The sequence below is a fragment of the Chenopodium quinoa genome, unplaced genomic scaffold, assembly GCF_001683475.1.
Source record: "Chenopodium quinoa cultivar QQ74 unplaced genomic scaffold, ASM168347v1, whole genome shotgun sequence".
In the NCBI taxonomy this organism is placed as follows: Eukaryota; Viridiplantae; Streptophyta; class Magnoliopsida; order Caryophyllales; family Amaranthaceae; genus Chenopodium; species Chenopodium quinoa.
The window spans coordinates 6,705,805-6,730,274 of NW_018745024.1; the positions used below are offsets into that span (position 1 = coordinate 6,705,805).

The 24,470-nt window shown below is 32.5% G+C and overlaps 2 protein-coding genes across 3 annotated transcripts; both read left to right on the forward strand.

Moving 5' to 3' along the window:
* Positions 1–1,832: 1,832 nt before the first annotated feature.
* Positions 1,833–11,240, forward strand: LOC110708417 (surfeit locus protein 1-like). The gene is made up of 6 exons (XM_021886545.1): positions 1,833–2,093; positions 2,297–2,397; positions 4,288–4,523; positions 7,232–7,406; positions 7,494–7,777; positions 10,443–11,240. Exons 1-6 carry the CDS (start codon positions 1,934–1,936, stop codon positions 10,510–10,512), a joined length of 1,026 nt encoding a protein of 341 aa, XP_021742237.1. The 5' UTR covers positions 1,833–1,933; the 3' UTR covers positions 10,513–11,240.
* Positions 11,241–12,271: 1,031 nt separating this feature from the next.
* On the forward strand, positions 12,272–20,103 carry LOC110708418 (protein ROOT PRIMORDIUM DEFECTIVE 1-like). 2 transcript variants are annotated; one of them, XR_002508720.1, is made up of 4 exons: positions 12,272–12,771; positions 16,662–18,004; positions 19,059–19,229; positions 19,447–20,103. XR_002508720.1 is itself a non-coding variant. In XM_021886546.1 (2 exons), the coding sequence occupies exon 2, from the start codon at positions 16,729–16,731 to the stop codon at positions 17,968–17,970; it is 1,242 nt and encodes a 413-aa protein (XP_021742238.1). In that variant the 5' UTR covers positions 12,273–12,771; positions 16,662–16,728; the 3' UTR covers positions 17,971–18,133. The 2 variants fall into 2 exon arrangements, 1 of the variants encoding a protein (XP_021742238.1); XM_021886546.1 differs by lacking the exons at positions 19,059–19,229; positions 19,447–20,103 and having other exon boundaries at positions 12,273–12,771; positions 16,662–18,133.
* Positions 20,104–24,470: the final 4,367 nt, after the last annotated feature.

Below are 24,470 nucleotides of genomic sequence, written 5' to 3' on the forward strand. Positions count from 1 at the left end.
CTCATGAATGAGAGTGGTCTTATGAAATTGGCTATTTTGCCAGCATTATTTATCGAAATGGCTTTTATTTCTTCGCAATTACTAAATGCAGTACAAAATAACCCAAATGAAGAAATTAATTAATGATACGAAACTAATAAAAAAACTGAAATACCCTTTTCCTATATGAAAAAATTGATTCACCATTTCACCAGGCTTTTAGTATTTACATTTTTTTTTTATTTTGCAATTCATTTTACTCGTTTTTCATTTCATTCAACATTTCAGTCACCATTTTTTTTTCATTTCACTATTTCCTTTAAAATTCTTCAATCTGAGCCCTAGAGATGAATAAGTTGTTTACCACTCATAAATCATCCGATCTTAGGTTATTTTCATTTAATTTTTTAATTGAATTTTTGTAAATTTTCATTATAAGTACCCCCGGCTATGTTTTTCGGGGGTACCATTTACCCCTGGAAATCTTATCTAGGGGGTACTAAAAACCCTCGGAAATCTTATCCGGGGGGGGGGGGTACTAGCTAGAGACCCCTGAAATTCTTAGTTGGGGGATATTGGAGACCCCCAGAAATCGTATACGGGGAGTGCTAGAGACCTTCGAAAATCTTAGTCATATAAGATGGAAATTTTATTTTGTTTGATTGTTCATTTATTTTAACACATAATTTTCTTACCTCAAAAAAATGTCGTAGTGCACTTCATTATTATTGTCTATGAATTTGTATAGTATTGAATATTAAATAGGATTCAAGATTGAATACGTTAAAATATGGTTGTAAATTAAATAGTAGGGATGATTATATAGTTAGGAGTGTACATGATTTAATTTTAATCATTTAAAAAAAGTGTAAAGGATTAAGGGCATGTTCACTTCAGCTTAATTTCGGTTTAGTTCAGTTCAGTTCAGCTCTCAATTTCCTTCTCTCATTAAATATTCATTTCAGCTCTATTCAGTTCATTTCAGCTTCAATTAGTTCAGTTCAGTAAATGTGAACAAATCCTAAGTTAAATAAGGACAAACAAGAATTATAATTTTTTTTTTGTACATTTAGGTAAATTTACCCCTGCATTTAGTACTTTTTTCTTTTTTTTTTTTTAACAAAATTGTCATTTGATATGTGAGCTTTGTAACTGTGTAAGCTTGGACTACAAGTCTACATAGGGCTGTACACAGTTTGGTCTGGACCGTAACCAAACCAGACCAATACAGTTTGGTTTCGATTTTTTGGGAAGTACAGTTTGCGGTTTGGTTTGGTTTTTCAAAAATTATAAACCAAACCAAACCGTAAACCAGTAAACAACATTTTAATATTTATATAATTTCTAAATAAATTAAAATAGTTATTATATATTATTAAAAAAAATAAAAAAAAATGAAAAATTATTAGAAGACTATACAGTCAGTATACTACTATATTCTATACTCATTCTCAAATAGTTATTATATATTATGTATAATTTTTATTACGTGTTATTGTGTTAGCACTTAGCACTTGATTAGTTGGTTGTTATTTTGATTAAAAATTTGTAGTATAATTTAATCCATTTGGCCTAATTATTTGAACTTTATTATAAATTTATTAATATTAGACAATTTTTAGGAAAAAAATGTCGTCTCATCATAAACCGCAAATCAAACCGCACCAAACCGCATTATTACGATTTGGTTTCAATACTAATATGGTTTGGTTTGGTTTGGAAAATTGACCAAACCGTATTTTGCGGTTTAGTTTGATTTAGACTCAAAACGCATCAAAACAGACCATGTTCACCCCTAAGTCTACCCGTACAAAAATAAAATTTTGTTTTGCTAAAATTGAAACCCAATTAAAACGAAAAACCCCGAATTTTTTTTCTTCTAAAAACCCAAAAACCCTTTTCTTCGTCTTGTTGTTCTTGCTAGTTCAAACAGTGAAATTGCAGTGAACATGAGATGGCTGCCTCCATTTCCAAAACATTGACCAGAAACATTCGATTTATTACCACTTCTTCTTCTGCCCCTTCATTACCTCGTTTCTTCTCCACTTCTACTGCATCTGCTGTTTCCGCCATTGATGACCCCACCATTCCTCAACCTCAACCTCATCATCAAGGTTGATTTTTCCCTCTTTCTTTGCTTTTGCATTTGTTCCAAGTGAATCTATGAATGTAATTTGAATTGGGTTTTTGAATTTGATTTTTTTTTTCTTTGATTTGTTGATTATGATGATGATGATTTGTGTTGATTTTTCAAATTTGTATTTTTTTTTCTTTTGATTTGTGGGTAATGATGATAATGGTGATAATGATTGAGCAGGAAAGCAGCAAAGAGGAATATGGTCGAAGATGTTTCTCTTTCTTCCTGGGGCTATTACTTTTGGTCTTGGCAGTTGGCAGATTATCAGACGACAGGACAAGGTTCAAATTCCCTCCTTTCCCTTTTATTTATTACGCTTGATTTTGATCCCGGAATTAGCTATCGATATGTTATTTGGACTTGGGTACTTATGTCCGACTCGGGTATGTATCCAAGTGTTAGACTTGGCTACATTATGAAAATTGTAATGTTTTGCTGCAAAATGAAGTATCAAGTCTTTGAACCTATGTTGAGGTGTTTATGAAATGATGATTGATAAGCAATTGAGTTGAAATGAAGAGTCAAGTAACATAGGCAGCCATTTGAAAAATCAAATTGATTTGCCCATTTGAATTTTTTTGTTTATTGTGAAGAAGTTGTTGGGTTTTATTGGTGTGGACAGTTTATGTTATGATATGGAATGCCAAGATTTAAGCCTAGGAGTTCTATTTGAGGATTGATTGTTTGGGTTGAGGGAAGGATAATCGTGTGGCAGCTGGAATCTCCAATGTTCAGTAATGGATCCCCCAGTAAAGCATTTCTGGGTACTTGAGATAACTGTGTCCAATTGAGCTTTGTTGAGTTGATTTGAGCTAATTGAAATGACTTCTATATTTTTTTTCATTATTTTTGAGATTTTGAGTATCTAGTGAAGTTGTCTAAATTTGTTTTTAGTGTAGTTGCATTTATATATGATTAATTTAGATTGCCCATATAGAGTTTATTATTATGCTTGTTTTGGCCATTATTGTGTTGAGCTTACTGCTTGTCTGATAAACCCCATTCAATGTTTCATCAAAGTTGATGTCAGTTAAACCATCTGGCAAAATTTTGTGGGGTGTATTAGGTTATCTTACCTTTTTGAAGACTCCTTGGTTCAGGGTGTGACAAGGGAATTTTCGTAAAATTTCTACTATAGTGCCTTGTATATATAGATGTCTATTGCCATTCTAGTTTGACTTTTTTTTGGATTATATCTCCAAGAAATTCAAGCCCTGTATCTTAAAAAGGGCAAGGAGGCAAAGGCCTTGTTTCATTTCATACCATGCTGTAGAGTTTTATTTCAGCGTACATTTTGTCTTCTTATCCATGAAGAATTTCTTCTATAAAAAAATGTGCAATTTAGTATTAATGGGTAGGTAACTAGCTTTCTTATTCAAACTCTATTTGCATACGTGAGAGAAATTTACTAATTTTTCACGATTTCAGGTTTTGAATCATCTTAAATATCCATTAAAGATACTAAGCTGTCCTGATGCCGATTGAGCTTCAATTGAAAAGTTTTGTTATTGGTTTAATTGAATCATCTGACCTATTTATAAGTTTTGTAATTGGCAAAAGAGGAATGCTCGTTGAGAATTTGACATTGATCTGTTATTGATATTCAATTTAGGTTCATTTTGGTCTTTGTGCTTCTTTGTTAGCTATTGTCTATCAGTAAAATAGGTGAAATTACCATTTTTTTTCTATCCTTATTATTGATCTTTTGTTAAACTTGGTTCATTGATGCTATTGGTTAAGGGAAGTTCTTCAGTTGAAGCTTTTGAAATCAAATTAGCTGAGTAGAAGGTTTTTTTTATCTTTATTTTTTTTTTTATGAAACTCACTGGATGTGTATTTGGGATTTCATCTTAAAATCTAGAATTAGTATTACTGCTAGGCAGAAGAGCCTGATATGAATATATTAAAGACCATTTTCAGATGTTTGTGTGTTCGAATTCATGCACAAGTCTACATTCTAATGCTCTCATAATGGTGTCATACTGTCATCTAATTGTATGCGCTGTTGAGAAGCTTTTGATTTAATACTCTGGGTTTTGTGAAACTTTAACCAACTTGTTATTTTCCTCTGGTGGATGTTTGCACATGAATATAAGTAGTATACTAGTATGTACCATCCATGTTTATTTTCTTAAACTATCTTGTTTGACTATAGATGTATGCTGATGTAGATCAAAACGTTGGATTACAGAAGAGAAAGGTTGGCAATGGAGCCAATTGAGTTTAATGACATAGCTTCTGGTGAGAAATCAGATACTTTGGAGTTTCGGAGGGTGGTCTGCAGAGGACCTTTTGACGAGAAGAAGTCAATATATGTAGGCCCACGATCCAGAAGTATATCAGGAGTTACAGAAAATGGATACTATATTATTACACCACTTGTGCCTATTTTTGGCAATCTGGATAGGTGAGCCAATGATTGATAGACATATTTGTAAATGTGTTCCTGTTCCATCATCCAGTTTTGATTGTTAGCTGCAAACAGATACAATGTGGTCTATCTTATTCCCTCTCTCAGTTGATGTCTTGTTTATCACCCTTCACCTTATTCTCACTCATAATTGATCATTGATTCATTTCATCTGCATGCATTATTTAATGTGTCATAGATAGCTCATAAATAATAAATTCTTTGATGTTTGGTTGCATAATATTACTGCCCTATCTACTTCATAAACTTCTGTTTGATGCTGATCATTTAAAGAAATACTCATTAAAATGCAGTTTTGTGTCATCCTTGTGTTAAAGGAACCTGAATTGACTATGACATAACTTTGCAAAAATCTAATGTCTGGGATCCCTTCAATATTGTTATTTAGATGAAATACTACAAGAGGGGGGGTGAATTGTAGTATGGAGATTGCTAGTTACTTTTTGCGGAATTAAAAGAAACTTAACGCAATAGAGAAATAGTGCAAGAGAGATTTTACGAGGAAAACTTCCTAAGCCAAATAGGAAGTGAAAAACCTCGACCCAAAGGGATTTTGACTCAAAACATTCCACTAAAATAGGCCAACGACTCTGTTACAACCTATGAGGAACTTGAGCCTCTACCGAGTTCCTCAACGAACTCATATCCCCAACAACTATTCCCTCTAATAGTTGCAGCTCGAAATCTTCCCTCAAAGACCTCTCTTCTCACTCAAGACTTCACTCAAAACCTTACTCTTTCTCTTTCTCTCAAGCTTCACTCAAAGCCTTCTCTACATACAAAGAACTCACTCAAGTTCTCACCCCCAATACAAGAGTTCACTCAAACCCTTATTAATTCCCCATTACAAGAGTTCACTCAAACCCTTAAACAACTCTCAAATACATATAAAAGATATAATGTATAAAACTAATATGTTGGACACTTTGAGATATGTAAGGAACTTGGAACCTGAACTGGCTTACCAACGTGGAGAGAAAATATATTTCTTTTCTACTGCTCTACCACTTTGGATAAACTCCATTATGGAATGACTCAATTAAGCCAGACAGTTTGGAATGAATGAAAACATTTCTTTTTATAGTGCTTTAAAGACAAACCCATTCATCCCATGATCTTCAATCATAACAGTAGTGCTTCCTAAATTCTAGGCATTATCTCCATTAACTCCATGAACATAAGAAGTAATGGAAGACATGGATTGGAGTAAAAAAACATTTTCTCCATGATCTCCTTATTTTTCTCCTGTAAAAAGTTGTTTCAAATTGAACGTGAAAAGCAATTTTTATTTTTCCAAAAACTTAATAAATAAAAATAGAAGTTACAAGAAAATAAAATACTAACCAAATCAGATTTTTATCAATTGAAAACTGATTCGGAATTTATTCATTAAGAATAAATATTTTATAAAAATATTTTATCCCAAAAAACTATCCTATTTAATTTGAAATATTAAGCCAATTAGAGATTAGATAGGAAACAATCTAAAACATAACCCTAAAATATAGGAGAAAATAAAGAGAATAAAATATCATTTTGACTAAAAAGAAAATCAGATTTTATTTTTAAAAACTTATCTTTTATAAAATAAAATCTATTTAAAATAAATTATACCAAGTCAAAACTAATTACCTAGAAAGTAGGCAAAGATAATGCAATGACTACTAAAATGGAAAATCGACTTTTAGTGTTGTGTAAACGTGTGTTTCTCTTATACACGAATTTTAGACTCTCCCGTAAGGAACTGGCTGGTCAGCAACACCCAGTTCCTTCTAGACTGTCAGTTCCTTTGAGACTGAAGTTCCAATTTAGTTCCATAGGCATGTTCCAAACAATTTCTCGTGTCCAACATACTTATATGATTCCTAGAAAAATATACTCCTATTTTTCTGTCTTGAAAAAGCTTCTGTTCCTTCAAAGGAACTTCTCTTCTCTTGTTGTCACATACAAATTGCTGCTTATTCCTTGTAAAGAACTACTTCTCATTATTCTTAGGAACTGCATACAAAGTCTAACAATACGTTTGTACGTTTAGACTTCTTCTCTTTGTGTTCCCCCTTGGAAACTCTTCTTCTCTTTGTGTTCCCCCTGGGGAACTTAAGCACGATCCATACATTGTATGTTGGAACCATCTTCAATAATGATCTAACCTGTACTCATTCATCTTCTTGCTTCATGACTTGTTCATGCACATCTCAATACACATGTTAGTTAGATAATCATCATTTGTTCACAATCATCAAAACCTTACAATATCTTAGTGTTTTGGTCCTAAAGTTGGTTGTCTCTAAACTTTGTAAATATTTCAGCACAAACGCAGTTTAAATTTACCCACAAAACCATTTTTTCAATTAAAAAGTTACGGCTTATAGGGGGGGGGGGGATTTCCTCTTGAAATACGGTTTTTCCCCTAAACCTTTATGTGTAGGAGGAGAAAGGGTAGAGGAATGCAGGGTTGACAGGGATCAGAGAAAAGAGAGCCTTGATTAGTTTAGTCAGCTTGGGAATAAAATCACATCTAAGTCATTTGAGAATACTTTTAGGAAAACTAGCTATTGCAGTAGAATCTCTGGCCATTAAAATATTTTGCTTGATTTCATCGATAAAAAAAAGTTATTTTGCTTGAATAAGCAACATGTTTTGGCTGTACAAAGTTTTCTTCTGGCTGATTGTGTAAATTTCAGCGTTCAGTCCCCAGTTTTAGTGAATAGGGGATGGGTCCCACGCAGCTGGAGGGACAAGGCACTGGAATCTTCTCAAGGTCTTGAAGAAGATAAAGATGCACCCAACACTGCTTCATCATCTGGTGAAATTCGTTCATTCTGGAGATTTTGGTCTAAGAAGCCCCAAACAACTGAGGTTTTACTTTGCACTGTTATAGTTTATGTTACATTTAGTAAATGTGTTAAGAGGGGTGGTCACATTTATCCCATTCTTTAATTGCAGGAACCAGCTCCATCTGTCACCCATGTGGAAGTAATTGGTGTGATTCGTGGGAGTGAAAAACCAAGCATTTTTGTTCCAGAAAATGATCCTGCCTCTGGTCAGTGGTTTTTTGTTGATGTTCCTGCTATTGCCAATGCATCAGGCCTTCCTCAGAATACAGTCTATATTGAAGACATTAATGATAATGTTAGCGCAAGCAATCCATATCCTATTCCAAAGGATGCTAGTACCTTAATTCGCAGCTCAGTCATGCCGCAAGACCATCTAAATTACACATTGACATGGTACGTGTCTTGCTAGTTGAACACTCTATGTTATGCGTGTACTTGTAGCTTTACTCAAAATTATTTGTATCCCTTCATGGCCATCTATAATTTGCTATGCTTTGTATGAAGTATAATATTGTGTGTTGAAATCATGACCAATGTTACACGGAACTTGGGATGTTTTGGAACAAGGTACGAGAATGGGAACACGGTATGTGGGTCTAGAATTTCCGAAATGTTTGGTTATTTTTGGGATTTTATTTAATTGATTTTAAATTTTATAATTAGTAAATTTCACTGATAATGTTCTTTTTTTTTGTTATGATAATCTGATTTCAGAGAATGCAGCAAAAGAAGAAATCTAAAAATTCGAAATTAAGTTAATAACAAAACTATATTTGATAGCAATCTAATATTTCAAGACTCGAAGTTTTAAGACTTCTAACCACTTACTCCAAATTACATAAAGAAAAAAAAAAAGAAAAAAGGATAAACCATAACTAGCAAGTCAGTCAAATTCTTTCTCTTAGCAACTGCATTATCCTCAACAAGCACCCACCTTATGTCATCCATTCTCAATGTTAAATCCTCAATTTAAGAGCTCTTGGGATATCCCACATTCTATAATGTTATCATAGCCAATTATAAGTTATTCTGCCGAAAGAGTTTGGAGCACCTATTCTTACATCCACAATATTAAGAGGAATCGGCTGAATGCTCTCCGTGCCGACAAGTTAGTGTTTGTTCACTCTAACTTAAGACTTATATCACGCTTTACAAAAAGCTACACACCCGTCCCTTATAGTAGGTGGGATATTGACCCCGAGAGCTCTTATATTGAGGATTCACCATTGAGAATGTATGATATAAGGTGGGTGTTTGTTGGGTGCTAAGAGGAAAAAAATGACTAAATTGCTAGTTATGATTTATCTTTTGTATTTGTAAATTAAAAAAAAAAATAAATAAATAAAAAAAAAAAAAAAAAAGTTAAAAAAAAAAAAACTTGGAGTCTTGAAATATTGGATTACTGTCAAATGTAGTTTTGTTTTTAACATGACTTTGAACTTTTAATTTCCTTTGTTTTTTTTTGCTGCTTTCCATTAAATAAGGTTATCATTTTAAAAAAAAGGAACATTATCATGGTGAAATTTACTAATGAGAAAATTTAAAATCAACCAAAGAAACATCTCAAAAAATAGCCAAACGTTCCGGGAACTCTAGACCTCACGCGCTGCATTCCCGTACCACATTCCAAAATGTCACACGTTCCGTGTAACGTTGCCCTAGATAATGTGGTGTGGGACAGTGGGGTTGGAGGAGAAGGATAATTTTGGGTCAGCATTATACAGAATTTTTATTTTTTCAATGATTCATAATTTCTACTATCTGACTTGTTGTATGTCAATGCCCAAAAGTGAGCTAAATAGAAAAACAAGTTAGTTATAATTCTGAATAGCTTTACAATCTGGTAACCTAGTTTTCAATAATGCACAATGTTATTGTGATGCATCTTTTACAAGGATCTTAAGTACATCAGTGATGCATCTTTTACAAGGATCTTAAGTACATCAGTTTTCTTGATTTGTGAAGTATGCTGAAGATACTTGGTGATAGACTGATAGTTGCTTACCAGATTTGAAATGTCCTTCATATTGGTTTAATTGGGATTTGTCAATTCAAAGTTGAGAGAAAAATGGATAGAGTGTGATTGTCTCATTGTGTGAAACTGAGCGTTATTTTTGGGATATGGGTTTATCACACTTTTTTCAGTCAAAGTGGAAGTTAAACTGGTTTTTTAAGACAACTCTCCTTGTTTAAAAGATCACTCAGACAATTAATTCATTTGCCTCCTAAAATTTGTAAAGCACAAATTAAGTTCCAGTCTTTAGAAATTCTTGGCGATCCCTTTGCAACCAAGTCATATTTATGTCTACTGCTCTCATACTGTATATGACAGTCTTAAAGCAAAAGATGTCTACTTCATCTTGAAGTTCTTGCCAACATAGGAATTTATGCTTTTATTCATGGAGAACTTTACACATTTGATTTGGCATTCCATTACTCTCTTCGGAAAGAAATTATAAACACTCAAGTTTGGTATCGGATAAAATAAAAACAATTTTATCGAGTAGGGAGGTGCCAATTTGATAAGCAGGCAGCATGTTTTGTCCATTGCTGCTGAAGGCTTTAATTGCTAGAATTTTTTTTTTCTTTTTTCTTTTTTTTTTTTTTTTTTTTTTTTTTGGAGGAAGGGCGGGGGGTGGTTTTGTTGCTGACACTTTGTTTGGATTAAAGGAGATGGAGAGATGGGGTATCTTTCATTTGGATAATAAATGAGGAAGGAAGGGAATTGTGGAGAGAAATGGAGGGAAAATTTGTAAGAAATTGATCTCATCTCTAACAATGGAGAAATTTGGATGAAAACCTCATCATTCTTTCCTCCCTTCCCATCTTTTCCTTCTCCTTTCTTTATCCAAACACACATGCAGTATATTGTCTCTGGCTTGTGTTCATGATTAGGAAACCAAACATGCATGATATAGGTCAGAAATGATGCAGTGTGATGTAGATTGACAGAAAATATATCTAACCTGGATGTAATTAAACTCAATTTTACTACCCCGAAACATGCTAATGCTCTATATTTAGTCCAATTACTAACATTTATATTCATGACAAGCAGGTATTCTCTATCAGCTGCTGTGACATACATGGCTTACAAGAGATTGAAGCCAAGAAAAATCCGGAGATAGTATTTAATTTATAAAAGTCCTAGGAATTCCCTGTTTATTTCATGACCGTGCTAGAGAATACTGAAGATCAGGTGCTGTCTACCAAATACTGACATCTTTTGTCATCATGTCAGAGGACGTGTTTCACTGTTATAAGATATTCTGGTATATACAAGCAGCAGATGAGATATTGATTTTGCAAACAAAACTTTGAGAATTTGAAACCTTGCTAGAAATTTTGGAATTTAAACATTGGAACAGATGAGTTCGTTTTTCAAATCACAGATTCACAGAACACTGATGTACAAGCTGCTATACAAGTCCAGGGTATCAGGCATTGATCTTTTCAGATTCCGTAAGTGCTCAAGACCAATATTAGAGGGTGATGTTACAAGAATGATTTGAGTTGACTGAATATCAACATATCATTGCCAGACATCCAATAAAGAAAACTCTTTGCTTCAGTCACAATGCAGCTTGTATTTTGACTTAATACATTGTAATTTTTGTACGGAGTATTATTTTTGCTCTATATATTTTTGGTTATTTTTGACAATTCCTCATCTCACATGCTTCATTACATTAAATGAACTTGCAAACATTAAATATGGAGCAATAAGAGGTTAAAGAGTGCAAATTTTGTAGAAGCCAGTAATTCACAAACAATACCAACAATGTTTGAAGTCTAGGGTTTGAATCATGACAAGTGATGATGCCTCTGGGTAGGGATGGTGATGGGGCGGGTCGGATGCGGATGATGGTACCTCCATACCCATACCCGCCTAAAAATTTTATACCCATCCCCGCCCGTGGCAGGTACAATATCCACATCCATACCCGCCCCATCGGGTACAAGATAGGATCCATCCCTGTCCCATCACCCACTTGGATATTCATACCCATCTTATACCCGCCCCAAAATCGTTCCAAACCTTTTGCCATGAGTTCTGGGTAGGGAATTCAACTTTCCTCTATTGATCTACTCCCAAGTGTTTGGTCTTTATATGCAGGACTAATTTACCACCAAAGTAATAAAAAAAAATAATAAATAAATATATCACACATTTTTACTTTCTGGCAAAGTAAAAAAAAAAGTATATTTATTTCTAATGTAATTTTTTTAATTTAAGAACATCAAAAGGTCTTAGAGACTTGTTCACAGCTTAACTGAACTGAAATTAAGCTGAAGTTAACAAACCCTTAATCCTATTGACGGGGTTGATTATATGAATTAAGATTTCTTTTTCAATTATTCTATTCGTTATTGATAACCATGATCCCCTCCATTTTGATAAGGATTTTAATAAGTACTCGTATTAGATGTCAAACTTAGTGTTCATACTTCATATCCCACGGAGCTGCAACATCAATAAGTAAGCAACAATCCTTTCCCAATTTCTCTCTCCTTTCCTCCACTTGACACATCACTTCCCACTATCTCCATCCTTTTACTTATCCTCTTTCTTAAATATTTCCAACATCAGAGTATCCTTTCCCATATACTCTCTCCTATTTACATATACCCCCACCATATATTCTCTCTCCTATTTACACACTTAATTATTATTTTAGTTTGTAAAATATGTTTATTATTATTATTATTATTATTATTATTAATCGAACAAAAATACGTCAACGGTTTGGCATGTTGCTTCCAACGGTTACTTTTCCCCTTTTTTCTTATGTTTGCTTTGGCACGTGGGTCGAGACATTGTTTCCTTTCCACAGAAAAAAAAAATGCTAGTTTTCTAATCAAAAGAGGATCTTTTTAACTAATCTAGCATTCAAGAGGAATCTAAAAAGCACGTAAAAGGATGGTAAAAGGAGAATAATTCTCCCGTTGCTGGTGCTCTTGATTGTATAAAACCTATATTAAAAAAATATAATAAAAAAGTTTATATTCATCGGTTTTCTTATAAAAAAACAGTAAATAAACAGTGGCGGACCCACGTAGGGGCCCGGGGGGCACGTGCTACACCCCCAAAAAAAAAAAAAAAAAATTAATTTTTTTTTTGAGAAAAAAACCACGGGGAAATGGCTTCCTGCCTTCCTCTTCTCTTTTCTCGTTCAAAGTCTTCAAACCCTAAATCCTAACTTCTCACTTCCGCCCACCCGCCCCACCGCACTCAAATTCACTGCTGCCGCCCGCCGGAGTTCCGGACGCCGTCAAGCCGCCTTCCCCTGCGACCCTGCTGCTCGATCTTGGCCTCTGTCCTCTGACCTCGGCTCGACGGAGTGACGGACGACGGCTCTGTTACTCTGTTACTCTCCATTCTCCAAGTAAATTATCTTCTCTCTCACAGTTGAATTTAATACTTGTATAATTTAAGCTGTTCCAATTGCAATATCATCTCTGTTATTGTAGAGGATCTGAATGTTGAATTAATTTAGTTTAATACAACCTATAATTGCCTCTCCCAAGTTAGGAGTTTTTTTTTTGTCTTGATTTAATTTAGTTTGGAAGAAATCGGCTACTAGAAGTCTAGAATGAGTCATGAACCAATTTAATTTAGTTTTTTTTTTTTGCCCACTCTTCTCGTGTGGAAGGCCTCTAATGTATGTCAGTATGTGTCAACCTTTTCTCTTAACGTTTAACTATCTTGTGGAACCTGATTTTAATCAATTACTGAGGTTCCTCCTCAATGGGTTTTCATTAATAATAATAATTGAGTTTTTGGAATCTGGGTTTGGTGAGCATGTGCACAAGAATACCTCATACACTTCTTTCTAAATTTGTGAAAAGTTAGATTTTTTAATTTAATTAATTTTATTTAAATGTATCTTCTTTGAGATCAGTGGAATATTGCTTCTGGATTATTTTTTTCATTTGTGTTTATTAAATGTAGCATGTGGATCCTGGGGTTTTGAAGATGCAATGTTCACTGTGTCTTGATTCCTATTGTTTTGGGATTTGTGTAATTATGTTTGCTTTTATACTTGGAGCTTTGATAGCATTTATCTCCTTCATATTTGGTTGATTAAAGAGTGTATTACCAACGTGAATGACGAGGCTTTATAATTGTGTTATTAAGCTTCTTTGATCTGGTTTTATTATATAAGAAAACTTTGATGCTTTGAGAGAAGTTTCTAATTTTAGTTTTGATTAGTGGTTCTATAAGTAGAAAATTCAGTTTTTGTGGTTCTTGTTGTTGCTAATTTTGCTGTGATGTGAATAATGTGTTTTGTTGGACTTGTTATGGTTAATCATGACTATCTTCATTGATATAAACTAGTGTATTTGGTTTGATGGTTTCTTGATATGTATGAGACTATGTCCGTACACTTAGTTCATTTACTTGTTTAATTAAAATTGTGTGTTTTGAGGCTAATTATTTAGTGTTTTATTGAATTAGTTGTCAAATTCTCGTTTTTTTAATATATTATATGACTTGTTATACGCCGTACCCGTGTCCCCTATTTCAGGATTGCCGTTTTCCCGTGTCCGTGTCGTGTCCGTGTCCGTGTCCGTGTCCGAGTCCGTTTCCGTGCTTCCTAGGTTTTCACAGCCTTCACTAGTTCACTGTTTCACTGTTTGACAATTACTAATTAATCTAATTAATTACAATTACTAATTGTTGTTTCACTGTTTGTTGCTAATTGATAATTTGCTATTTGCTAATTGATAATTTGCTTATAAGTTTGTTGCTTAATGCTTATTGTTTACTTTAACTCTTTAAGTGGGCAGTGATTTTTCTTCAAAAAAAAAAAAAAAAAAAAAGAGAAAGTGGGCAGTGGGCAGTGGGCTTATTAAACTTAATATTATACCAATGAAGATGATTAGATGATTAGATGAACATAATATTATACCAATGGTCCAATGATCAATTCATACTCTAATTTTTTTTTCACGTATTAGTATTGTAATGTAATTGCATACATTATTATGTACTTTTTTTAATTCCCTTTTATATTAACTAATTTGCCTTAGCGCATTTTGAACTTAGTGTCATAACGTACGTTGTCGGTTGTGCTACCCCTCCCCCAAAATCCTGGATCCGCCACTGTAAATAAATAATTGTTGAGTAGTTCCTGAAACCCTTTTCCCATTTCCACAAAATATCAAACACCACTCAGCCTTCGGTTACCACCACCGGAGCATGTTCAAACTTCTCCAGGTAACAAACTCAGTCATTTGCTAGGTATATATTCGTTTTCTTATACTCTTTCATTTCTTAATTCTTTTGAATTTAAATTCAATTTCTTTTAGTATTATCAATTTTTCCCATCATTATGATTTTTAAAGTTTCTTTTATTTGCTCAATTTTTTTTAATTTCATTGGGTGTTTAAGGGTGTAGTTCGTTTAATGTTGTTTTTTTTTTTCTTTTCAATTTGCTGGTTTAATAAGAGGTGCTAATTTATACTGCTGTATTAAAACGAAGCTTTGAATGAAATTTTTAGTGCCAAAATTATGATTTGATTTTATCTACTTTGTAATTTTGATGGCAATGTTGCTGTTGTTGGTTTTTGATATTCTGTATAATTGTTGTTATTGGATGATAATTTCATTCTACCACTAATAACAACTTCTTCAATCTTCCAGTCCCAGATTTTTCCTGTGTCAAAAAAATAAATAAAAAAATTGATAAAATTTTGGATTTCTTGAGAGTTTCAGATTTTGTTAATATGTAATAGTGTGAAAGGTTTTATAATCTACAGTTATAATTTCAATTTCTCATTTCTGATGATCGGGCGAAAAGGGAAGTTAATTTCAAAGACATAACTTGGCTTAGTTATTTAGAATTTTGAAGTTTTTTTCTTTATGAAAAATTGAAGATTGGAGATATTAGAAAAGTCTAGTGCATCACTTGGTAAAACTAGTTACAATATTAAAAAGGGTTTATATATTAGTCTTATTGTAGTTTAATGAAGAAGTTTGGTTCCTTGTTAGGATTGTGAATCTAATTATTTCAATGATAATTCAACTTAAGACTCTTACAAACATTGGTATGACAATTGGGTACTTCATTTTGGACCAAAATAATGCAATATCTTATAAAGTGGCACACTTGGGGCCTGTTCTCTTACGTTGAAATTCAGTTCAGTTCAGTTCCTAATTTCCTTCTCTTAAAAAATATTCAGTTCAGCTCAGTTGAGTACAGTCAATGAAAACGGGCCCTTGGATTATTTTACAATTACGGCGTACCTTGTGGGCTGTTGTGGCCAAGTCTGACATGACACTTTAATTGAGTCCGAGTAACATAAATAACAATTAGCTTCAGTTAATTATATTCTATTCCTTTTTTTTTGGGTTATAAGTGCAAAGAAGGATTGTTTGGCCTAGAGCTATATTACATGGACTCGGATGAAGTGTCCAATTAGACACGGGTGTCCAAGTATCGGACTCGCCCATTTTCTTGAAAAATATTGTGTTTTTAGTTATAAATGAAGTGCCAAAGTGACGGTGTCGGTGTCTGACACGAGTCGTGTCGACACGGACACGTGAGGTAAATGAAAGAGTCCGAGTAACATAGGCCTAGAGAATCCTGGTGTGTTAAGATATTGTGGAGCAAAAAAGTACTATGACATTTTGAAATCAAAAATTTTCAATTATATAAACTTCAGACACTATAAATTGAGGCAAAGAGCTGAGTTACGAGTGTGAAGTGTTCCTTCTTCATGTAATATTGTAATGGCTTGAATCTTGGTGTTTTTATCTGTTATATTTCTGAAGTATATTTCTATTTTTCAAGGTTAACTCCTCCCAATACTACTTTTGAAATTGTAACACACTCCCAAAAAGAAATGTATCATATAAATTGGAATCGGGGAGGGGGAGATAACAGAGAAGGCGAGGGAGGAGGATATGGGGTGGGGGTGGCTATAATGGAGGAGAGAGAAAATGGGATGCATGGTATTAAGACAGGAGAGAAAAGGGGTTAATTTAGAGAGGAGAGAGAGTGGGTTGCTATGGGCGGGGCTGTGTGGATTCAGGGTAAATCTGACTTTTTACCACAAAAATGCATTGCTAAAAAGGAAATGAGTCAACCGAAAAGAAACTTCCCAAAAAAAGAATACGTGTCAACTAATTTAGAACGGAGGAAGTAACTTTTATTTGATGTATAGCGAGACTCGGAATGGGTTACTTTCATGCTCTTTGTAACTAGTTCATAATAAGTACTTAGTAGAAGGTCCTCTTTGCTAAGATTCTACTGTTTTCCTCTCTCTTCAGGGATCTGCATTTTGTCAAATTTTTACAATAGGCATCTTTGACTGATTCCTAGCCCTAGTTGACATTCATGCTCTCCATATGTTGGTCCACAACAAAAACTTCAAAGAAACTTCTCTGCCATGCTAATGTCCTTTTCTCTTTCAACAAGGATCCACTATCATATTGTTGCATCCGAAAGTTGAGTTATGTAAATGTGTATATGAAATGGAAAAAGAATCGCAGCTATGACTCAATTGAAACAATTTACAGAAGCCCAGAATTGAAACCATTGATATCTCTTAAAAATTGCATTGCCCAAGCTCCTAGTGGCTGCATTCCAATCTCAGATGTATCTAAAAGGGGTTTAGTATTGGATGTGCCCATCAAAGTTGCGAAGCTTTTGAGGCGGTATCCTTCTGTCTTTGAAGAGTTCGTGGGGCCCCAATACAATTTGCCATGGTTTAGATTGACCCCAAAAGCAATGGAGATTGACGTGGAGGAGAAGGCGATTTATGAGGATTATAAATTGGATTTGCAACTTAGGCTGAAGAAGTTGATATTAATGTCTAGAGAGCAGAGGTTGCCATTGAGGATAATTCAAGGAGTTCAGTGGTATTTAGGTCTGCCTGACAATTTTCTGAAAAATCTTGATAGTTCTTTTAAGTTTGTGGAAATGGAAAATGGAGATAGAGGATTAGCCGTAGAGGGTGAAGAAAAGATGATGTCCATTTTGCAGAAAAATGCTGTACAGAGAGGACAGAGCAATGGTGGATGGATCGAGCCAATACCATTCCCGCTTTTTCCCTCGAGAGGTTTGAGATTGAAGAGAAAGATTTCGGCCTGGTTGGATGAGTTTCAGAAGCTTCCTTATGTGTCTCCATATGAGGACTTTTCACATTTGAGTCCAGATAGTGATATAGCAGAAAAAAGAGTCGTGGGTGTTTTGCATGAATTACTCAGCCTCTTTGTAGAAAATGCTGCTCCAAGGAAAAAACTACTGTGTCTTAAAAAGTTTTTGAGCTTGCCTCAAAAGTTTCACAAGGCATTTGAGCGACACCCACATATGTTTTACCTTTCCATGAAGGCCCATACCTGCACAGCAATCCTGAAAGAGGCTTATGAAGATGAGGCTGCTATAGAGAGGCATCCCTTGTTTACCGTGAGAGAGAAATACATAGAGCTGATGAATGATTCTGATAGGATCCTAAAACAACGGAGGTCAAATACTCACTTTGCCTATAGAGAAGTTGCTGATTCAGAGTCTGCCTCAGATTTAAATTCAGAATGCGCTGTTGAAGATTGTATAGTAGTGGATAAGAGCTCCTTTTAAGTACATGTTATCAACAACTTGCAGCTAGATAGAGGTCTGTATATCTTTCAAATATTGGCTGATGTTACAAAATATTGGAATTGTTTAAAAATTATTAAAATGTTTTATAAAGTCATACAGAGATAAAGAATGAAATCTATCCCTGAGCCCATTCCACTTTTCACTACATTCTCCTGTCCCAAGTAAGAGCTTCATGATTTTTTCATATGGCTTATGTTATGTTCCTTTTCTACCTCTTGTTCCTTGTTTTTGATGAATTAAACCATGGAGGTTTCTGACTGTCAAGCTTTTATTCACTGTGATAATCTGCACCCACCTCAAGTACTTATTCTTTATTTTAAACCTTATTCATGCAGTGTTTTTTTTTTTTTTTTTTTTTTTTTTTTTTTTTTTTTTTACAATAAAAGAAAATTTTAATTAGCAAGGTGAAATTTTACAAACAAATCCAATACAAGATAGATGATGAAAACACCTATAGGATCCATCTTCCTACCTTCTAGAAAAGGTGAAAGAAAGAAAATCTTCATATGCCAGTATCTTTCAGAGACTTCAGAAACCAAAGCAGTTTACTTGACTAACAGAACTTCATTTATTCAATCAATTCATCAGTAGACCTGGAGAGAAAATTGCCTTAACACTGCTTCACTAGACATACATTTGCCATTAAAATTTAATTATTCCTCACATGAATTGCTTTGTTCTGGCTAACACCGGGGGGTTAAGAACCGCTTATGCTTCAGTATGTTCATCACCGCTGGCTACTATCTTGTGCAAACTTGGCCTCTACACCAGACCCTTCTTATAGGAAATGTACAGGGGCCAAACTGACCTTATTTGAGTGGCTCTGATATTTATAAGCAGCTAAGCACTTGTGCACCAAGTGCTTGTGCCTACTTCTCAACTTTCTTTCTGGAAAAGGAAGAAAGTGCTTGACAACATTTTATGTAGGTGCTTGTAAACTGCTCACAAACTTCGAGGAATTAAATCTCTGTGCTAATTTGGAAAATATACTGCACTTGTTTCAGGTTTGAGTTTTGATTTGTATGTTGTGCTCCTTTTGATTTCTAAATTGCAAGTGGTTTTTCTAGGTTTCGGGAGGATTATAGGAGTGTCCTTGGGAAGTTGTTTGACGAGACTTGTTCCTGCTGAAAGGCACTTTTGATCAGTGTGTTGCTGGTGTGAAATAGTTTTGATGATTGTTGGGTGTGCATTAGATAGACTTTCAGGTCAATGCTGGTGATTGATCTGGTAACATAAAGGTCAGTGTACATGAAGCTAAGTATCGTACTTATGGAAATCATCAAATTTCTCTGTTATGCATTCTTGTTACTCCAATTATCTGCATATGATCTATGTTCTGACTTTTATGCAGACTAGAATTTTGTGCTGCCTTTTCCTGTATACAAATACCATTTTAGTTTGAATTCCTCTACCATAGCTATCTTGTATAATGTTGCTTGTGTTGTCCGTCAACAGCTCCTGATCATTATCTTGTATAGTGATGGTTTGAGGGAATAGGCAGTCAAGTTCAGAATATGTGGAATGAACACCGGCCTGAGAAGCTGCATTCAGCATCAGGACTATATTGATGAAGCACAAGCTGAATTTTCAGCAACGAATAACTTGCTGACACTGACCAAAAGACCTTGCTTCCAGAACAACTTTGTTGGCTGTGCCATTATTGTGAGACCGTCTTGAGATGACCTCACCGAAACCTAAGCAATTTAGCCATTGACGTCCCTTATTCTTCTTGAAGAGGGGAAGTTTCATGGATTGCTTGTTGCTTTGCTTCAAACTAACGAACCAGTTACTAGTCTTGTAGTGGGAGCATATACAATTATACATCACTTTAGGCCTCAGCTTTATTCTACATTGAACTTCGGATTTATGCTGTATATTGGGATTATATAGGGCCATTTTGGGACTGTTGTAATATTACAGAGGCTATTATAGAAGCATAAACACTCGATATTGGTCATGAGTTTTTGGAGATAGGGAGGCGGACTAGGCGGGTGTTGTATGTAATTAGTGTTTTATCTCACTTGAATGACTTGATCAATGTTTAGGATTGAGAAATTCAATCCATTACTCTTAAGTCCAAGAAGAATGGGCTTGAACCAGAGTATTACGTAAGTCTATGTTCTCGAATTTTAATCCTAGTATCCAACCAATAATACCAAATTACCAAAGTACTAAACTAAAGATTGATGTAAAGCTTTTCTTTGTTCGGGTAATACGAGGATATAATTCAACTTTACGCTATGCACGAGAATTTATTATTTCTAACATTTAGACCTATTTGTTATCAAATTTTAACGATGAAAATCTGAAGTAATTCAACAAACTAAAGTCTATAAGGGATCACTTTAATTGTATTGCAAATCATGATATCTACTCCAATTCAATAAGTAATTCAACTCTAATTTGTCATGTTTTTATTGGCTAGAATAATGGGATCAAGTTCCATTATAATCAATTTAGGGCCTGTTCTCTTCCGTTAAAATTCAGTTCAGTTAAGCTCAGCTCTTAATTTATGTCTAATGATATAACAACAACAACAACAATAATAATAATAATAATCAATAAGTAATAAATAATAATAATAATAATAATAATAATAATAATATCAATAAATAATAATAATAATAATAATAATCAATAATTAATAATAATAATAATATTAATAATAATAATAATAATATGTACATTTGTATATACACATATGTATAGTAATAAATAATCAATAAATAATCAAAGATCACTAATCCGTAGTTAAAAATCACTAATTAATAAGTTCAGTTCAGTTCAGCTGAGTTCAGTCAATCGGAACAGACTCTTATACTTGACTTATATTTTTCTCCCTTTTTTAATGATGTGTCAAATTTCTAATAGTGTTGTATGTAGGGACAACATACAATGGTTGTATGTGTATCAACTCTCTATTCATTACCTACGGAATAGTTTTTTGTGTATGTTAAGACATTTGCCTTGCATTGCCACACATGCTTGTCAAAAGCTTTTTTTTTTTTTTTTCAAATGAGTGTAAGATATAAACTGGTCACTCTCAATCTAACTTTATAAAATAAATAAATCCACATTATAAATATGTTTACAAAAAAACAAATTACATTATTTATTTATTTATTTATTTATTTTTAAATATTTAGTAATTACGGACCAAACATTTGGAAGTAGAAGGGGAGGTTGAGGAAATCCCTACCTCCAATCTCTATCTCTAAATACCTTCACTAGGTAGGATTTGAACCCTAAACTTCTAAAATTTAAGGTGAGAGTCTTATAAAATGAGCCAACACTGTCAATATGAAATTATAAAGGGATAATTTTGATGGGATTAGATGTGTTGGGTGTACATTATACATTATTCTTGTAAAATACCATGTACTTTGTATTGATAAGCCATGAAAGAAAATAAATAAATAAATAAATAGATAATACAAGTAATAAAAACATACAAGTAAAAGATTTTGCCTAAGATAAATTGTCTAGGTTCATGTGCTTTAGAGGCTTAGAGCTAAATTTTGTCCACATTGAGCATCGAGTTGACAATGAGCTTTTGTGATTTGATTTATTATTTTTTTAAAAAAATTAAATAAAAATCAGTCAAGTGCAACTTGGGTTGCGTGACTTGCGTCTAATTGCAAATGCAAAGCGTCAAATTCGAATGCTAAAAATGTAACACTTACATGTGGGCAGTATATATGTGTTTCTATTACAACAATTGGTATTTGTATATCATGCTAGTTAGTGGTTAGTAATTAGTATCTTACTTTTTTTTATTTTTAACTAATAACACTTCTAGAAACAAATGATGATAAAGTTTTTTTTAATCAAATGTAAATAAAAAAATAAATAAATAAAAAAAAAAAATGTTGATCAAAGAATAGAGTTTAATGCATGATCTTGGGTAGTGACTTTCCTTCTAGGAAGGATCTTAGTATGAATAGTATCCCATGTTTAGAGTCTCAAAATAAAAATCCGTAAAAGTATTGTGATTATTATTTTTTAAATTAAAATTTTGTTATTGTTGGAACTCTCCATTTATTTCTAATTAACTTGTTGGAAAATAATGTAACTTTAAGGGGTATTAAGCAAATTTGTGTTATGACAGATTAATTATGCATTTAAAATAGTTAACATAATAGTTCAGTAAATTTGTGTTATGGCCGGTTGAGATAATATTTTAATATTTTGTAAAGAAGTGATGCATTCTTTTTATCAGATATCAATTACAGTATTACAAATTTGTGCTCAAAATAGTTGAGGACTGAACTCGAATAACTCCTTTGATCCCAAACTTATCAACACTTTAGCCATTATCAACTTTAAAATTTACTTATTATAAACTTATTATTTATGTATTAAACTTATATTTCCTCCGTTCTTTTTTACTTGATCCGCTTTGACTTTTAAACTATTTACTACCTCTCCTTTGACCATCTTTTATGAATGATATGTAAGGAAAAATATATTCATGTGAGATCTTTTTGAATTCGTCTCAATAAGTACTATCATAATATACAACTTTTATAATTTTTACTTATGGAGAATTAAGGTTATTGATCGCTAAAGTTTTATATTGGCAAACGTGATAAAAGAAACAGGTCAAGTGAAAAAGAACAGAGGAAGTACTTCTTATGAACTTATCTTAAGGCCTGTTCCGATTGACTTAACTCAGCTGAACTGAACTGAACTGAACTGAATTGAACTTATTAATTAGTGATTTCTAACTACGGATTAATGATCTTTGATTATTTATTGATTATTTATTACTATACATATGTGTATATACAAATGTACATATTATTATTAATAATATTATTATTATTATTATTAATTTTGATTATTATTATTATTATTTATTGATTATTATTTATTGATTATTATTGTTATTATTATTATTATTGTTATTATTATTATTATTATTTATTGATGATTATTATTATTATTTATTGATTATTATTATTAGTATTATTATTAGTATTATTATTGTTGTTATTATTATTATTATTTATTGATTATTATTATTATTATTATTATTATTATTATTATTATTATTATTATTATTTATTATTATTGTTGTTGTTATTATTGTTGTTGTTGTTGTTGTTGTTGTTGTTGTTGTTGTTGTTGTCGTCGTCGTTGTAATAAGAGCTTAAAAGAATGAAATTTGGCTTTATATCATTAGCAATATCATTAGACGTAAATTAAGAGCTGAACTGAACTGATCTGAATTTCAACGGAAGAGAACGTATGTGTTTAGAGCAAGTGAATATAGTAGAATGTAAACAATACAATTAGGTGTTATATATTAATTTAATGTTGTTTAGGAGTTCTTTTTGGATACTATGGGCCTGTTCTCTTCCGTTGAAATTCAGTTCAGTTCAGTTCAGCTCTTAATTTACGTCTAATGATATTGCTAATGATATAAAGCCAAATTTCATTCTTTTAAGCTCTTATTAATAATAATAATAATATTAACAATAATAATAATTATAATCAATAAGTAATAAATAATAATAATCATCATCAATAAATAATAATAATATAATAATAATAACAATAATAATTGAAATAATAATACTAATAATAATAATCAATAAATAATAATAATAATCAATAAATAATAATAATAATAATAATCAATAAATAATAATAATAATAATAATCAAAATTAATAATAATAATATTATTATTATTATTTATATGTACATTTGTATATACACATATGTATAGTAATAAATAATCAAAGATCCCTAATCCGTAGTTAGAAATCACTAATTAATAAGTTCAGTTCAGCTCAGTTCAGTTCAGTTCAGTTCAGTTCAATTCAGCTGAGTTCAGTCAATCGGAATAGGCCCTATATTAATTTGTAGCAAAAGATACCTTGTGAATACCTTAAAAATATAAGGATATGCTTTTTTAGTCTTATTAAAATAAAAAATTAAAAAAATCAGTGAAACTTTTTTAAACTGGAAGCTCACCATATATTACACCCATAAACATACAAATACATTCATATTCTATCACTTAGCTTGCTTTATGAAATCATGGTGAAACTTCCCTCCACCTTCTAAAAAGAGTTGAAAACGACCAATTGACCATAATAATATGAGAAACATTTGTTTTTATGTCTTAATATAAAGGAACTTCATCTTGCAAGGAAATTAATTTTGTAAATTCCCTTAAAGTAAATCACATTATTTTTTTTTTTTTTTATTTTATTTTTTTTTTTGTGTGAAAAGAGTCGCATTAATTTAGAATTGATTCAAATAGAACTTTAAATGAAACATAGTGAATGCATTTTACAAGTAAGCTATCTCTAAAAGGCTAAAAGCCTATAAATGTAGATAACTTTATTATATGCTTAAAAAAATTATCACACAAACATAAGCAAATTTAAGTTCACAAATCACAATCCCTTAAAAAAGATATAATAAAGTTCATACATAATGGGATCAAACCAAACAAAAAAAGCCAAC

Bases quoted from the DNA above. Each gene is read 5' to 3' on its own strand.
- LOC110708417 (XM_021886545.1), top strand. From the start codon at position 1,934: ATGGCTGCCTCCATTTCCAAAACATTGACCAGAAACATTCGATTTATT. The intron at 2,094-2,296 runs GTTGATTTTTCC...ATGATTGAGCAG, and splicing joins ACCTCAACCTCATCATCAAG to GAAAGCAGCAAAGAGGAATA. The intron at 7,407-7,493 runs GTTTTACTTTGC...CTTTAATTGCAG, and splicing joins AGAAGCCCCAAACAACTGAG to GAACCAGCTCCATCTGTCAC.
- LOC110708418 (XM_021886546.1), top strand. From the start codon at position 16,729: ATGCTCTCCATATGTTGGTCCACAACAAAAACTTCAAAGAAACTTCTC.